General features: G+C 43.1%; 1 protein-coding gene across 1 annotated transcript in view; it reads left to right on the plus strand.

The window, feature by feature from the left end:
• Positions 1-3,562: 3,562 nt before the first annotated feature.
• LOC110517228 (collagen alpha-1(VI) chain) overlaps positions 3,563-17,013 on the plus strand; it is a 105,459-nt gene continuing 92,008 nt past the window's right edge. The window contains exon 1 of the mRNA XM_036986771.1: positions 3,563-3,849. Within this exon, the coding sequence (XP_036842666.1) occupies positions 3,759-3,849 (91 nt within the window). The 5' untranslated portion in view covers positions 3,563-3,758. The remainder of the gene's footprint in view (positions 3,850-17,013) is intronic.

Consider the following 17,013-nt stretch of genomic DNA (forward strand, 5'->3'; position numbering starts at 1 on the left):
AAAAGTCACCCAGTAAAATACTACTTGAGTAAAAGTCACCCAGTAAAATACTACTTGAGTAAAAGTCAAAAAAGTATTTGGTTTAAAAAAAACGTAAGTATGGAAAGTAAATGGAATAGTATAAATCATCTTCCTTATATTAAGAAAACCAGACGGCAAAATGTTATTTTTTTATTTTTATTGACGGATTGCCAGGGGCGCACGGCAACACTACAACACTACAACACTACAACACTCAGACACTACAACACTCAGACACGACAACACTCAGACACTACAACACTCAGAAACTACAACACTACAACACGACAACACTCAGACAGTACAACACTACAACACTCAGACACTACAACCCTCAGACACGACAACACTCAGACACTACAACACCACAACACGACAACATTCAGACACTACAACACTCAGACACTACAACACTACAACACGACAACACTCAGAAACTACAACACTCAGAAACTACAACACTACAACACGACAACACTCAGACACTACAACACTACAACACTTAGACACAACAACACTCAGAAACTACAACACTCAGAAACTACAACACTACAACACTCAGGCACTACAACACTCAGACACTACAACACTATAACACTCAGACACGACAACACTCAGAAACTACAACACTAAGAAATTACAACACTACAACACTCAGACACTACAACACTCAGACACTACAACACTCAGACACTACAACACTACAACACTCAGACACTACAACACTCAGACACTACAACACTCAGACACTACAACACTACAACACTACAACACTCAGACACTACAACACTCAGACACTACAACACTACAACACTCAGACACCACAACACTCAGACACTACAACACTACAACACTCAGACACTACAACACTACAACACTCAGACACTACAACACTACAACACTACAACACTCAGACACTACAACACTACAACACTCAGACACTACAATACTACAACACTCAGACACCACAACACTCAGACACTACAACACTCAGACACTACAACACTACAACACTCAGACACTACAACACTACAACACTCAGACACTACAACACTACAACACTCAGACACCACAACACTCAGACACTACAACATTACAACACTCATACACTACAACACTACAACACTATAACACTCAGACACTACAACACTCAGACAACACTACAACACTCAGACACTACAACACTCAGACACTACAACACTACAACACTTAGACACTACAACACTACAACACTCAGACACTACAACACTACAACACTCAGACACTACAACACTACAACACTCAGACACTACAACACTCAGACACTACAACACTACAACACTCAGACACTCAGACACTACAACACTCAGACACTACAACACTACAACACTCAGACACTACAACACTCAGACACTACAACACTACAACACTCAGACACCACAACACTCAGACACTACAACATGACAACACTCAGACACTACAACACTACAACACTCAGACACTACAACACTACAACACTACAACACTCAGACACTACAACACTACAACACTACAACACTCAGACACTACAACACTCAGACACTACAACACTACAACACTACAACACTACAACACTCAGACACTACAACACTACAACACTACAACACTCAGACACTACAACACTCAGACACTACAACACTCAGACACTACAACACTCAGACACTACAACACTACGACACTCAGACACTACAACACTACAACACTACAACACTCAGACACTACAACACTACAACACTCAGACACTACAACACTACAACACTCAGACACTACAACACTACAACACTCAGACACCACAACACTCAGACACTACAACACTACAACACTCATACACTACAACACTACAACACTATAACACTCAGACACTACAACACTCAGACAACACTACAACACTCAGACACTACAACACTACAACACTCAGACACTACAACACTCAGACACTACAACACTACAACACTCAGACACTACAACACTACAACACTTAGACACTACAACACTACAACACTAAAACACTACAACACTACAACACTCAGACACTACAACACTCAGACACTACAACACTACAACACTCAGACACTACACCTACAACACTACAACACTCAGACACTACAACACTACAACACTCAGACACTACAACACTTAGACACTACAACACTACAACACTCAGACACTACAACACTCAGACACTACAACACTCAGACACTACAACACTACAACACTCAGACACTACAACACTACAACACTCAGACACTACAACACTACAACACTCAGACACTACACTTACAACACTCAGACACTACAAAACTACAACACTCAGACACTACAACACTACAACACTCAGATACTACAACACTACAACACTCAGACACTACAGCACTACAACACTCAGATACTACAACACTACAACACTCAGACACTACAACACTACAACACTCAGACACTACACCTACAACACTCAGACACTACAAAACTACAACACTCAGACACTACAACACTACAACACTCAGACACTACAACACTACAACACTCAGACACTACAGCACTACAACACTCAGATACTACAACACTACAACACTCAGATACTACAACACTACAACACTCAGACACTACAACACTACAACACTCAGACACTACAACACTCAGACACTACAACACTCAGACACTACAACACCACAACACTACAACACTCAGACACTACAACACCACAACACTCAGACATAATTTACAAATGAAGCATGTGTGTTTAGTGAGTCCACCAGATCAGAGACAGTAGGGATGACCAGGGATGTTCTCTGTTTAGTGAGTCCTCCAGATCAGAGGCAGTAGGAATGACCAGGGATGTTCTCTGTTTAGTGAGTCCTCCAGATCAGAGGCAGTAGGGATGACCAGGGATGTTCTCTTGATGTGTGAATTGGACGATTTTCCTATCAAAATGTAACGAGTACTTTTGGGTGTCAGGGAAAATGTATGGAGTAGAAAGTACATTATTTTCTTTAGGAATGTATTAAAGTAAAATTAGTCAAAAATATAAATAGTAGAGTAAAGTACAGATAGCCCCCAAAACTACTTAAGCAGTGTGTGTGATGTTGACTACATGTAGGAATCATGTTTAATCTGTAACTAAGGAATCATGTAGGAATCATGTTTCATCTGTAACTAAGGAATCATGTTTCATCTGTAACTAAGGAATCATGCAGGAATCATGTTTAATCTGTAACTAAGGAATCATGTTTAATCTGTAACTAAGGAATCATGTAGGAATCATGTTTAATCTGTAACTAAGGAATCAAAGAACACAGAATACTAGAGTTGAACTTGACTTTGCTTTTTCCAGATGTTTACCCCATGAGGCCCATAGACAGAACAATGGGAGAATATCTCACTAATACAAAGCCATAGCAAGGTCCCATGGTTGCTGTAAGAATAGTGTGTTTCTTAGGAAGATGGGCAGTTTTGCAGCTATTACTGGCTAGTTACAGTTTTCAGAATTCAACAGAAATCTTCAGATTATTTATCCGTGAATTCCACTCCTCCTCTTCTCAAGGCGTTCCGTCCAATGCGCGCTCCCGGGTTGGCTCGGGGGTTGTAACGGGCTAACGGAATTAGAACATTGACAGAGCTCCGGTTTCATCCATCTTCTGAAGTTCAGTTCGGAGGTTCGGGTTGGAGACGGTTTGGGGTGATTTGGGTTTGAAAGTTTAGTGTTAACCGAATAAACAGCCATGGAGGCTCGTGGAGTTCTCTCCGTTCTGTGCGTCGGTGCGATGTTTGCCGTGGCGCTCGCACAGCAGACCGACAGACCCAAGTTCTGGGGTGAGTTTATAAAGTTAATGTTTCTAGATGTAAAAAAAACAGACTTATGTTCTGGGTTGACCAGTATTATCTGTCTGTGTATGCTATGTCATTAAGACGGACCCAAGCAAGCTCTTTGGGGTTGAGAAACAAGTTAAAAGCCACAGAGAGAGAAAACGGGGTATCTGTGTCTTGGCCAGATGTTTAGATGGAAGTTAGCTATAGCCTATGTCAGAGCTAAAGCAGGTTTAGTAAGATATACAATGCTAAAATCATAGCTAATGCCTGGCATAAACTAGCTGGTCTGGTCGTTGGTCCTGCTGTAGGTAGGCTACAGTCTACCTAGCTATCACAGCTGCAGATGCTCAGAGAGGGAGTTGTCCTATGCACAGATCTAGGATCAGCTAACCCTCCCCACGTCCTAACCTACCACTAGGGTGACTGGGGATTGAAACTGGCTATAGATCAGTGTTAGGGGCCACTTAATTGCTAATCAATCAATCATTAAATCTTTCAACCAATCAATCAATGTGGCTTTTTGAATTGAAATGGAAACCATAGGAAAGTCAATGAAGATTTAACATGTAGGACTTGCCTATGATCAATGTTCACTGAGGCTGTACCAGCTAAGTGACAGTTTTAACAGTGGTTTACTGTGATCACTGAGGCTGTACCCGCTAAATTACAGTTTTAACAGTGGTTTACTGTGATCACTGAGGCTGTACCCGCTAAGTGACAGTTTTAACAGTGGCTTACTGTGATCACTGAGGCTGTACCCGCCAAGTTACAGTTTTAACAGTGGTTTACTGTGATCACTAAGGCTGTACCCGCTAAGTTACAGTTTTAACAGTGGTTTACTGTGATCACTGAGGCTGTACCCGCTAAGTTACAGTTTTAACAGTGGTTTACTGTGATCTCTGAGGCTGTACCCACTAAGTTACAGTTTTAACAGTGGTTTACTGTGATCTCTGAGGCTGTACCCGCTAAGTGACAGATTTAACAGTGGTTTACTGTGATCACTGAGGCTGTACCCGCTAAGTGACAGTTTTAACAGTGGTTTACTGTGATCACTGAGGCTGTACCCGCTTTAAGTGACAGTTTTAACAGTGGTTTACTGTGATCTCTGAGGCTGTACCCGCTAAGTTACAGTTTTAACAGTGGTTTACTGTGATCTCTGAGGCTGTACCCGCTAAGTGACAGATTTAACAGTGGTTTACTGTGATCACTGAGGCTGTACCCGCTAAGTGACAGTTTTAACAGTGGTTTACTGTGATCACTGAGGCTGTACCCTCTTTAAGTGACAGTTTTGACAGTGGTTTACTGTGATCACTGAAGTTGTACCCGCTAAGTTACAGTTTTAACAGTGGTTTACTGTGATCACTGAGGCTGTACCCACTAAGTTACAGTTTTAACAGTGGTTTACTGTGATCTCTGAGGCTGTACCCGCTAAGTGACAGTTTTAACAGTGGTTTACTGTGATCACTGAGGCTGTACCCGCTAAGTGACAGTTTTAACAGTGGTTTACTGTGATCACTGAGGCTGTACCCGCTAAGTTACAGTTTTAACAGTGGTTTACTGTGATCACTGAGGCTGTACCCACTAAGTTACAGTTTTAACAGTGGTTTACTGTGATCACTGAGGCTGTACCCGCTAAGTGACAGTTTTAACAGTGGTTTACTGTGATCTCTGAGGCTGTACCCACTAAGTGACAGTTTTAACAGTGGTTTACTGTGATCTCTGAGGCTGTACCCGCTAAGTTACAGTTTTAACAGTGGTTTACTGTGATCACTGAGGCTGTACCCGCTAAGTTACAGTTTTAACAGTGGTTTACTGTGATCACTGAGGCTGTACCCGCTAAGTTACAGTTTTAACAGTGGTTTACTGTGATCTCTGAGGCTGTACCCGCTAAGTTACAGTTTTAACAGTGGTTTACTGTGATCTCTGAGGCTGTACCCGCTAAGTGACAGATTTAACAGTGGTTTACTGTGATCACTGAGGCTGTACCCGCTAAGTGACAGTTTTAACAGTGGTTTACTGTGATCACTGAGGCTGTACCCGCTAAGTTACAGTTTTAACAGTGGTTTACTGTGATCACTGAGGCTGTACCCACTAAGTTACAGTTTTAACAGTGGTTTACTGTGATCTCTGAGGCTGTACCCGCTAAGTGACAGTTTTAACAGTGGTTTACTGTGATCACTGAGGCTGTACCTGCTAAGTGACAGTTTTAACAGTGGTTTACTGTGATCACTGAGGCTGTACCCGCTAAGTGACAGTTTTAACAGTGGTTTACTGTGATCACTGAGGCTGTACCCGCTAAGTGACAGTTTTAACAGTGGTTTACTGTGATCACTGAGGCTGTACCCACTAAGTTACAGTTTTGACAGTGGTTTACTGTGATCACTGAGGCTGTACCCGCTAAGTTACAGTTTTAACAGTGGTTTACTGTGATCTCTGAGGCTGTACCCGCTAAGTGACAGATTTAACAGTGGTTTACTGTGATCACTGAGGCTGTACCCGCTAAGTGACAGTTTTAACAGTGGTTTACTGTGATCACTGAGGCTGTACCCGCTTTAAGTGACAGTTTTAACAGTGGTTTACTGTGATCACTGAGGCTGTACCCGCTAAGTTACAGTTTTAACAGTGGTTTACTGTGATCTCTGAGGCTGTACCCGCTAAGTTACAGTTTTAACAGTGGTTTACTGTGATCTCTGAGGCTGTACCCGCTAAGTGACAGTTTTAACAGTGGTTTACTGTGATCACTGAGGCTGTACCCGCTAAGTTACAGTTTTAACAGTGGTTTACTGTGATCACTGAGGCTGTACCCACTAAGTTACAGTTTTAACAGTGGTTTACTGTGATCACTGAGGCTGTACCCGCTAAGTGACAGTTTTAACAGTGGTTTACTGTGATCTCTGAGGCTGTACCCACTAAGTGACAGTTTTAACAGTGGTTTACTGTGATCTCTGAGGCTGTACCCGCTAAGTTACAGTTTTGACAGTGGTTTACTGTGATCACTGAGGCTGTACCCGCTAAGTTACAGTTTTAACAGTGGTTTACTGTGATCACTGAGGCTGTACCCGCTAAGTTACAGTTTAACAGTGGTTTACTGTGATCTCTGAGGCTGTACCCGCTAAGTTACAGTTTTAACAGTGGTTTACTGTGATCTCTGAGGCTCTACCCGCTAAGTGACAGATTTAACAGTGGTTTACTGTGATCACTGAGGCTGTACCCGCTAAGTGACAGTTTTAACAGTGGTTTACTGTGATCACTGAGGCTGTACCCGCTAAGTGACAGTTTTAACAGTGGTTTACTGTGATCACTGAGGCTGTACCCGCTAAGTGACAGTTTTAACAGTGGTTTACTGTGATCACTGAGGCTGTACCCGCTAAGTTACAGTTTAACAGTGGTTTACTGTGATCTCTGAGGCTGTACCCGCTAAGTTACAGTTTTAACAGTGGTTTACTGTGATCTCTGAGGCTCTACCCGCTAAGTGACAGATTTAACAGTGGTTTACTGTGATCACTGAGGCTGTACCCGCTAAGTGACAGTTTTAACAGTGGTTTACTGTGATCACTGAGGCTGTACCCGCTAAGTGACAGTTTTAACAGTGGTTTACTGTGATCACTGAGGCTGTACCCGCTAAGTGACAGTTTTAACAGTGGTTTACTGTGATCACTGAGGCTGTACCTGCTAAGTGACAGTTTTAACAGTGGTTTACTGTGATCACTGAGGCTGTACCCGCTAAGTTACAGTTTTAACAGTGGTTTACTGTGATCACTGAGGCTGTACCCACTAAGTTACAGTTTTAACAGTGGTTTACTGTGATCTCTGAGGCTGTACCCACTAAGTGACAGTTTTAACAGTGGTTTACTGTGATCTCTGAGGCTGTACCCGCTAAGTTACAGTTTTAACAGTGGTTTACTGTGATCTCTGAGGCTCTACCCGCTAAGTGACAGATTTAACAGTGGTTTACTGTGATCACTGAGGCTGTACCCGCTAAGTGACAGTTTTAACAGTGGTTTACTGTGATCACTGAGGCTGTACCCGCTAAGTGACAGTTTTAACAGTGGTTTACTGTGATCACTGAGGCTGTACCCGCTAAGTGACAGTTTTAACAGTGGTTTACTGTGATCACTGAGGCTGTACCTGCTAAGTGACAGTTTTAACAGTGGTTTACTGTGATCACTGAGGCTGTACCCGCTAAGTTACAGTTTTAACAGTGGTTTACTGTGATCTCTGAGGCTGTACCCGCTAAGTGACAGTTTTAACAGTGGTTTACTGTGATCACTGAGGCTGTACCTGCTAAGTGACAGTTTTAACAGTGGTTTACTGTGATCACTGAGGCTGTACCTGCTAAGTGACAGTTTTAACAGTGGTTTACTGTGATCACTGAGGCTGTACCCGCTAAGTGACAGTTTTAACAGTGGTTTACTGTGATCACTGAGGCTGTACCCACTAAGTTACAGTTTTGACAGTGGTTTACTGTGATCACTGAGGCTGTACCCGCTAAGTTACAGTTTTAACAGTGGTTTACTGTGATCTCTGAGGCTGTACCCGCTAAGTGACAGATTTAACAGTGGTTTACTGTGATCACTGAGGCTGTACCCGCTAAGTGACAGTTTTAACAGTGGTTTACTGTGATCACTGAGGCTGTACCCGCTTTAAGTGACAGTTTTAACAGTGGTTTACTGTGATCACTGAGGCTGTACCCGCTAAGTTACAGTTTTGACAGTGGTTTACTGTGATCTCTGAGGCTGTACCCGCTAAGTTACAGTTTTAACAGTGGTTTACTGTGATCTCTGAGGCTGTACCCGCTAAGTGACAGTTTTAACAGTGGTTTACTGTGATCACTGAGGCTGTACCCGCTAAGTTACAGTTTTAACAGTGGTTTACTGTGATCACTGAGGCTGTACCCACTAAGTTACAGTTTTAACAGTGGTTTACTGTGATCACTGAGGCTGTACCCGCTAAGTGACAGTTTTAACAGTGGTTTACTGTGATCTCTGAGGCTGTACCCACTAAGTGACAGTTTTAACAGTGGTTTACTGTGATCTCTGAGGCTGTACCCGCTAAGTTACAGTTTTGACAGTGGTTTACTGTGATCACTGAGGCTGTACCCGCTAAGTTACAGTTTTAACAGTGGTTTACTGTGATCACTGAGGCTGTACCCGCTAAGTTACAGTTTAACAGTGGTTTACTGTGATCTCTGAGGCTGTACCCGCTAAGTTACAGTTTTAACAGTGGTTTACTGTGATCTCTGAGGCTCTACCCGCTAAGTGACAGATTTAACAGTGGTTTACTGTGATCACTGAGGCTGTACCCGCTAAGTGACAGTTTTAACAGTGGTTTACTGTGATCACTGAGGCTGTACCCGCTAAGTGACAGTTTTAACAGTGGTTTACTGTGATCACTGAGGCTGTACCCGCTAAGTGACAGTTTTAACAGTGGTTTACTGTGATCACTGAGGCTGTACCCGCTAAGTTACAGTTTAACAGTGGTTTACTGTGATCTCTGAGGCTGTACCCGCTAAGTTACAGTTTTAACAGTGGTTTACTGTGATCTCTGAGGCTCTACCCGCTAAGTGACAGATTTAACAGTGGTTTACTGTGATCACTGAGGCTGTACCCGCTAAGTGACAGTTTTAACAGTGGTTTACTGTGATCACTGAGGCTGTACCCGCTAAGTGACAGTTTTAACAGTGGTTTACTGTGATCACTGAGGCTGTACCCGCTAAGTGACAGTTTTAACAGTGGTTTACTGTGATCACTGAGGCTGTACCTGCTAAGTGACAGTTTTAACAGTGGTTTACTGTGATCACTGAGGCTGTACCCGCTAAGTTACAGTTTTAACAGTGGTTTACTGTGATCACTGAGGCTGTACCCACTAAGTTACAGTTTTAACAGTGGTTTACTGTGATCTCTGAGGCTGTACCCACTAAGTGACAGTTTTAACAGTGGTTTACTGTGATCTCTGAGGCTGTACCCGCTAAGTTACAGTTTTAACAGTGGTTTACTGTGATCTCTGAGGCTCTACCCGCTAAGTGACAGATTTAACAGTGGTTTACTGTGATCACTGAGGCTGTACCCGCTAAGTGACAGTTTTAACAGTGGTTTACTGTGATCACTGAGGCTGTACCCGCTAAGTGACAGTTTTAACAGTGGTTTACTGTGATCACTGAGGCTGTACCCGCTAAGTGACAGTTTTAACAGTGGTTTACTGTGATCACTGAGGCTGTACCTGCTAAGTGACAGTTTTAACAGTGGTTTACTGTGATCACTGAGGCTGTACCCGCTAAGTTACAGTTTTAACAGTGGTTTACTGTGATCACTGAGGCTGTACCCACTAAGTTACAGTTTTAACAGTGGTTTACTGTGATCTCTGAGGCTGTACCCGCTAAGTGACAGTTTTAACAGTGGTTTACTGTGATCACTGAGGCTGTACCCGCTAAGTGACAGTTTTAACAGTGGTTTACTGTGATCACTGAGGCTGTACCTGCTAAGTGACAGTTTTAACAGTGGTTTACTGTGATCACTGAGGCTGTACCCGCTAAGTGACAGTTTTAACAGTGGTTTACTGTGATCTCTGAGGCTGTACCCGCTAAGTGACAGTTTTAACAGTGGTTTACTGTGATCACTGAGGCTGTACCCGCTAAGTGACAGTTTTAACAGTGGTTTACTGTGATCACTGAGGCTGTACCCGCTAAGTGACAGTTTTAACAGTGGTTTACTGTGATCACTGAGGCTGTACCTGCTAAGTGACAGTTTTAACAGTGGTTTACTGTGATCACTGAGGCTGTACCCACTAAGTGACAGTTTTAACAGTGGTTTACTGTGATCTCTGAGGCTGTACCCGCTAAGTGACAGTTTTAACAGTGGTTTACTGTGATCACTGAGGCTGTACCCGCTAAGTGACAGTTTTAACAGTGGTTTACTGTGATCACTGAGGCTGTACCTGCTAAGTGACAGTTTTAACAGTGATTTACTGTGATCACTGAGGCTGTACCCGCTAAGTGACAGTTTTAACAGTGGTTTACTGTGATCACTGAGGCTGTATCCGCTAAGTTACAGTTTTAACAGTGGTTTACTGTGATCACTGAGGCTGTACCCTCTTTAAGTGACAGTTTTAACAGTGGTTTACTGTGATCACTGAGGCTGTACCCACTAAGTTACAGTTTTGACAGTGGTTTACTGTGATCACTGAGGCTGTACCCGCTAAGTTACAGTTTTAACAGTGGTTTACTGTGATCTCTGAGGCTGTACCCGCTAAGTGACAGATTTAACAGTGGTTTACTGTGATCACTGAGGCTGTACCCGCTAAGTGACAGTTTTAACAGTGGTTTACTGTGATCACTGAGGCTGTACCCGCTAAGTTACAGTTTTAACAGTGGTTTACTGTGATCACTGAGGCTGTACCCACTAAGTTACAGTTTTAACAGTGGTTTACTGTGATCACTGAGGCTGTACCCGCTAAGTGACAGTTTTAACAGTGGTTTACTGTGATCTCTGAGGCTGTACCCGCTAAGTGACAGTTTTAACAGTGGTTTACTGTGATCTCTGAGGCTGTACCCGCTAAGTTACAGTTTTGACAGTGGTTTACTGTGATCACTGAGGCTGTACCCGCTAAGTTACAGTTTTAACAGTGGTTTACTGTGATCACTGAGGCTGTACCCGCTAAGTTACAGTTTTAACAGTGGTTTACTGTGATCTCTGAGGCTGTACCCGCTAAGTTACAGTTTTAACAGTGGTTTACTGTGATCTCTGAGGCTGTACCCGCTAAGTGACAGATTTAACAGTGGTTTACTGTGATCACTGAGGCTGTACCCACTAAGTGACAGTTTTAACAGTGTTTTACTGTGATCACTGAGGCTGTACCCGCTAAGTTACAGTTTTAACAGTGGTTTACTGTGATCACTGAGGCTGTACCCGCTAAGTTACAGTTTTAACAGTGGTTTACTGTGATCTCTGAGGCTGTACCCGCTAAGTGACAGTTTTAACAGTGGTTTACTGTGATCACTGAGGCTGTACCCACTAAGTTACAGTTTTAACAGTGGTTTACTGTGATCTCTGAGGCTGTACCCGCTAAGTGACAGTTTTAACAGTGGTTTACTGTGATCACTGAGGCTGTACCCGCTAAGTGACAGTTTTAACAGTGGTTTACTGTGATCACTGAGGCTGTACCTGCTAAGTGACAGTTTTAACAGTGGTTTACTGTGATCACTGAGGCTGTACCCGCTAAGTTACAGTTTTAACAGTGGTTTACTGTGATCTCTGAGGCTGTACCCGCTAAGTGACAGTTTTAACAGTGGTTTACTGTGATCACTGAGGCTGTACCCGCTAAGTGACAGTTTTAACAGTGGTTTACTGTGATCACTGAGGCTGTACCTGCTAAGTTACAGTTTTGACAGTGGTTTACTGTGATCACTGAGGCTGTACCCGCTAAGTTACAGTTTTAACAGTGGTTTACTGTGATCTCTGAGGCTGTACCCGCTAAGTGACAGATTTAACAGTGGTTTACTGTGATCACTGAGGCTGTACCCGCTAAGTGACAGTTTTAACAGTGGTTTACTGTGATCACTGAGGCTGTACCCGCTAAGTTACAGTTTTAACAGTGGTTTACTGTGATCACTGAGGCTGTACCCGCTAAGTTACAGTTTTAACAGTGGTTTACTGTGATCACTGAGGCTGTACCCGCTAAGTTACAGTTTTAACAGTGGTTTACTGTGATCTCTGAGGCTGTACCCGCTAAGTTACAGTTTTAACAGTGGTTTACTGTGATCTCTGAGGCTGTACCCGCTAAGTGACAGATTTAACAGTGGTTTACTGTGATCACTGAGGCTGTACCCGCTAAGTTACAGTTTTAACAGTGGTTTACTGTGATCACTGAGGCTGTACCCGCTAAGTTACAGTTTTAACAGTGGTTTACTGTGATCTCTGAGGATGTACCCGCTAAGTGACAGATTTAACAGTGGTTTACTGTGATCACTGAGGCTGTACCCGCTAAGTTACAGTTTTAACAGTGGTTTACTGTGATCACTGAGGCTGTACCCGCTAAGTTACAGTTTTAACAGTGGTTTACTGTGATCACTGAGGCTGTACCCGCTAAGTTACAGTTTTAACAGTGGTTTACTGTGATCACTGAGGCTGTACCCGCTAAGTTACAGTTTTAACAGTGGTTTACTGTGATCTCTGAGGCTGTACCCGCTAAGTTACAGTTTTAACAGTGGTTTACTGTGATCTCTGAGGCTGTACCCGCTAAGTTACAGTTTTAACAGTGGTTTACTGTGATCACTGAGGCTGTACCCGCTAAGTTACAGTTTTAACAGTGGTTTACTGTGATCACTGAGGCTGTACCCGCTAAGTTACAGTTTTAACAGTGGTTTACTGTGATCTCTGAGGCTGTACCCGCTAAGTTACAGTTTTAACAGTGGTTTACTGTGATCTCTGAGGCTGTACCCGCTAAGTGACAGATTTAACAGTGGTTTACTGTGATCACTGAGGCTGTACCCGCTAAGTTACAGTTTTAACAGTGGTTTACTGTGATCACTGAGGCTGTACCCGCTAAGTTACAGTTTTAACAGTGGTTTACTGTGATCTCTGAGGATGTACCCGCTAAGTGACAGATTTAACAGTGGTTTACTGTGATCACTGAGGCTGTACCCGCTAAGTTACAGTTTTAACAGTGGTTTACTGTGATCACTGAGGCTGTACCCGCTAAGTTACAGTTTTAACAGTGGTTTACTGTGATCACTGAGGCTGTACCCGCTAAGTTACAGTTTTAACAGTGGTTTACTGTGATCTCTGAGGCTGTACCCGCTAAGTTACAGTTTTAACAGTGGTTTACTGTGATCTCTGAGGCTGTACCCGCTAAGTGACAGATTTAACAGTGGTTTACTGTGATCACTGAGGCTGTACCCGCTAAGTGACAGTTTTAACAGTGGTTTACTGTGATCACTGAGGCTGTACCCGCTAAGTTACAGTTTTAACAGTGGTTTACTGTGATCACTGAGGCTGTACCCGCTAAGTTACAGTTTTAACAGTGGTTTACTGTGATCTCTGAGGCTGTACCCGCTAAGTGACAGTTTTAACAGTGGTTTACTGTGATCACTGAGGCTGTACCCGCTAAGTGACAGTTTTAACAGTGGTTTACTGTGATCACTGAGGCTGTACCTGCTAAGTGACAGTTTTAACAGTGGTTTACTGTGATCACTGAGGCTGTACCCGCTAAGTGACAGTTTTAACAGTGGTTTACTGTGATCACTGAGGCTGTACCCACTAAGTTACAGTTTTGACAGTGGTTTACTGTGATCACTGAGGCTGTACCCGCTAAGTTACAGTTTTAACAGTGGTTTACTGTGATCTCTGAGGCTGTACCCGCTAAGTGACAGATTTAACAGTGGTTTACTGTGATCACTGAGGCTGTACCCGCTAAGTGACAGTTTTAACAGTGGTTTACTGTGATCACTGAGGCTGTACCCGCTTTAAGTGACAGTTTTAACAGTGGTTTACTGTGATCACTGAGGCTGTACCCGCTAAGTTACAGTTTTGACAGTGGTTTACTGTGATCTCTGAGGCTGTACCCGCTAAGTTACAGTTTTAACAGTGGTTTACTGTGATCTCTGAGGCTGTACCCGCTAAGTGACAGTTTTAACAGTGGTTTACTGTGATCACTGAGGCTGTACCCGCTAAGTTACAGTTTTAACAGTGGTTTACTGTGATCACTGAGGCTGTACCCGCTAAGTTACAGTTTTAACAGTGGTTTACTGTGATCACTGAGGCTGTACCCGCTAAGTGACAGTTTAACAGTGGTTTACTGTGATCTCTGAGGCTGTACCCACTAAGTGACAGTTTTAACAGTGGTTTACTGTGATCTCTGAGGCTGTACCCGCTAAGTTACAGTTTTGACAGTGGTTTACTGTGATCACTGAGGCTGTACCCGCTAAGTTACAGTTTTAACAGTGGTTTACTGTGATCACTGAGGCTGTACCCGCTAAGTTACAGTTTTAACAGTGGTTTACTGTGATCTCTGAGGCTGTACCCGCTAAGTTACAGTTTTAACAGTGGTTTACTGTGATCTCTGAGGCTCTACCCGCTAAGTGACAGATTTAACAGTGGTTTACTGTGATCACTGAGGCTGTACCCGCTAAGTGACAGTTTTAACAGTGGTTTACTGTGATCACTGAGGCTGTACCCGCTAAGTGACAGTTTTAACAGTGGTTTACTGTGATCACTGAGGCTGTACCCGCTAAGTTACAGTTTTAACAGTGGTTTACTGTGATCTCTGAGGCTGTACCCGCTAAGTTACAGTTTTAACAGTGGTTTACTGTGATCTCTGAGGCTCTACCCGCTAAGTGACAGATTTAACAGTGGTTTACTGTGATCACTGAGGCTGTACCCGCTAAGTGAAAGTTTTAACAGTGGTTTACTGTGATCACTGAGGCTGTACCCGCTAAGTTACAGTTTTAACAGTGGTTTACTGTGATCACTGAGGCTGTACCTGCTAAGTGACAGTTTTAACAGTGGTTTACTGTGATCACTGAGGCTGTACCCGCTAAGTGACAGTTTTAACAGTGGTTTACTGTGATCACTGAGGCTGTATCCGCTAAGTTACAGTTTTAACAGTGGTTTACTGTGATCACTGAGGCTGTACCCGCTAAGTGACAGTTTTAACAGTGGTTTACTGTGATCACTGAGGCTGTACCCGTTAAGTTACAGTTTTAACAGTGGTTTACTGTGATCACTGAGGCTGTACCCGCTAAGTTACAGTTTTAACAGTGGTTTACTGTGATCACTGAGGCTGTACCCGCTAAGTTACAGTTTTAACAGTGGTTTACTGTGATCACTGAGGCTGTACCCGCTTTAATTGACAGTTTTAACAGTGGTTTACTGTGATCACTGAGGCTGTACCCGCTAAGTGACAGTTTTAACAGTGGTTTACTGTGATCACTGAGGCTGTACCCACTAAGTTACAGTTTTAACAGTGGTTTACTGTGACCTCTGAGGCTGTACCCGCTAAGTGACAGATTTAACAGTGGTTTACTGTGATCACTGAGGCTGTACCCGCTAAGTGACAGTTTTAACAGTGGTTTACTGTGATCACTGAGGCTGTACCTGCTAAGTTACAGTTTTGACAGTGGTTTACTGTGATCACTGAGGCTGTACCCGCTAAGTTACAGTTTTAACAGTGGTTTACTGTGATCTCTGAGGCTGTACCCGCTAAGTGACAGATTTAACAGTGGTTTACTGTGATCACTGAGGCTGTACCCGCTAAGTGACAGTTTTAACAGTGGTTTACTGTGATCACTGAGGCTGTACCCGCTAAGTTACAGTTTTAACAGTGGTTTACTGTGATCACTGAGGCTGTACCCGCTAAGTTACAGTTTTAACAGTGGTTTACTGTGATCACTGAGGCTGTACCCGCTAAGTTACAGTTTTAACAGTGGTTTACTGTGATCTCTGAGGCTGTACCCGCTAAGTTACAGTTTTAACAGTGGTTTACTGTGATCTCTGAGGCTGTACCCGCTAAGTGACAGATTTAACAGTGGTTTACTGTGATCACTGAGGCTGTACCCGCTAAGTTACAGTTTTAACAGTGGTTTACTGTGATCACTGAGGCTGTACCCGCTAAGTTACAGTTTTAACAGTGGTTTACTGTGATCTCTGAGGATGTACCCGCTAAGTGACAGATTTAACAGTGGTTTACTGTGATCACTGAGGCTGTACCCGCTAAGTTACAGTTTTAACAGTGGTTTACTGTGATCACTGAGGCTGTACCCGCTAAGTTACAGTTTTAACAGTGGTTTACTGTGATCACTGAGGCTGTACCCGCTAAGTTACAGTTTTAACAGTGGTTTACTGTGATCACTGAGGCTGTACCCGCTAAGTTACAGTTTTAACAGTGGTTTACTGTGATCTCTGAGGCTGTACCCGCTAAGTTACAGTTTTAACAGTGGTTTACTGTGATCTCTGAGGCTGTACCCGCTAAGTTACAGTTTTAACAGTGGTTTACTGTGATCACTGAGGCTGTACCCGCTAAGTTACAGTTTTAACAGTGGTTTACTGTGATCACTGAGGCTGTACCCGCTAAGTTACAGTTTTAACAGTGGTTTACTGTGATCTCTGAGGCTGTACCCGCTAAGTTACAGTTTTAACAGTGGTTTACTGTGATCTCTGAGGCTGTACCCGCTAA

The sequence above is a fragment of the Oncorhynchus mykiss genome, chromosome 8 (genome assembly GCF_013265735.2).
Source record: "Oncorhynchus mykiss isolate Arlee chromosome 8, USDA_OmykA_1.1, whole genome shotgun sequence".
Classification (NCBI taxonomy): domain Eukaryota; kingdom Metazoa; phylum Chordata; class Actinopteri; order Salmoniformes; family Salmonidae; genus Oncorhynchus; species Oncorhynchus mykiss.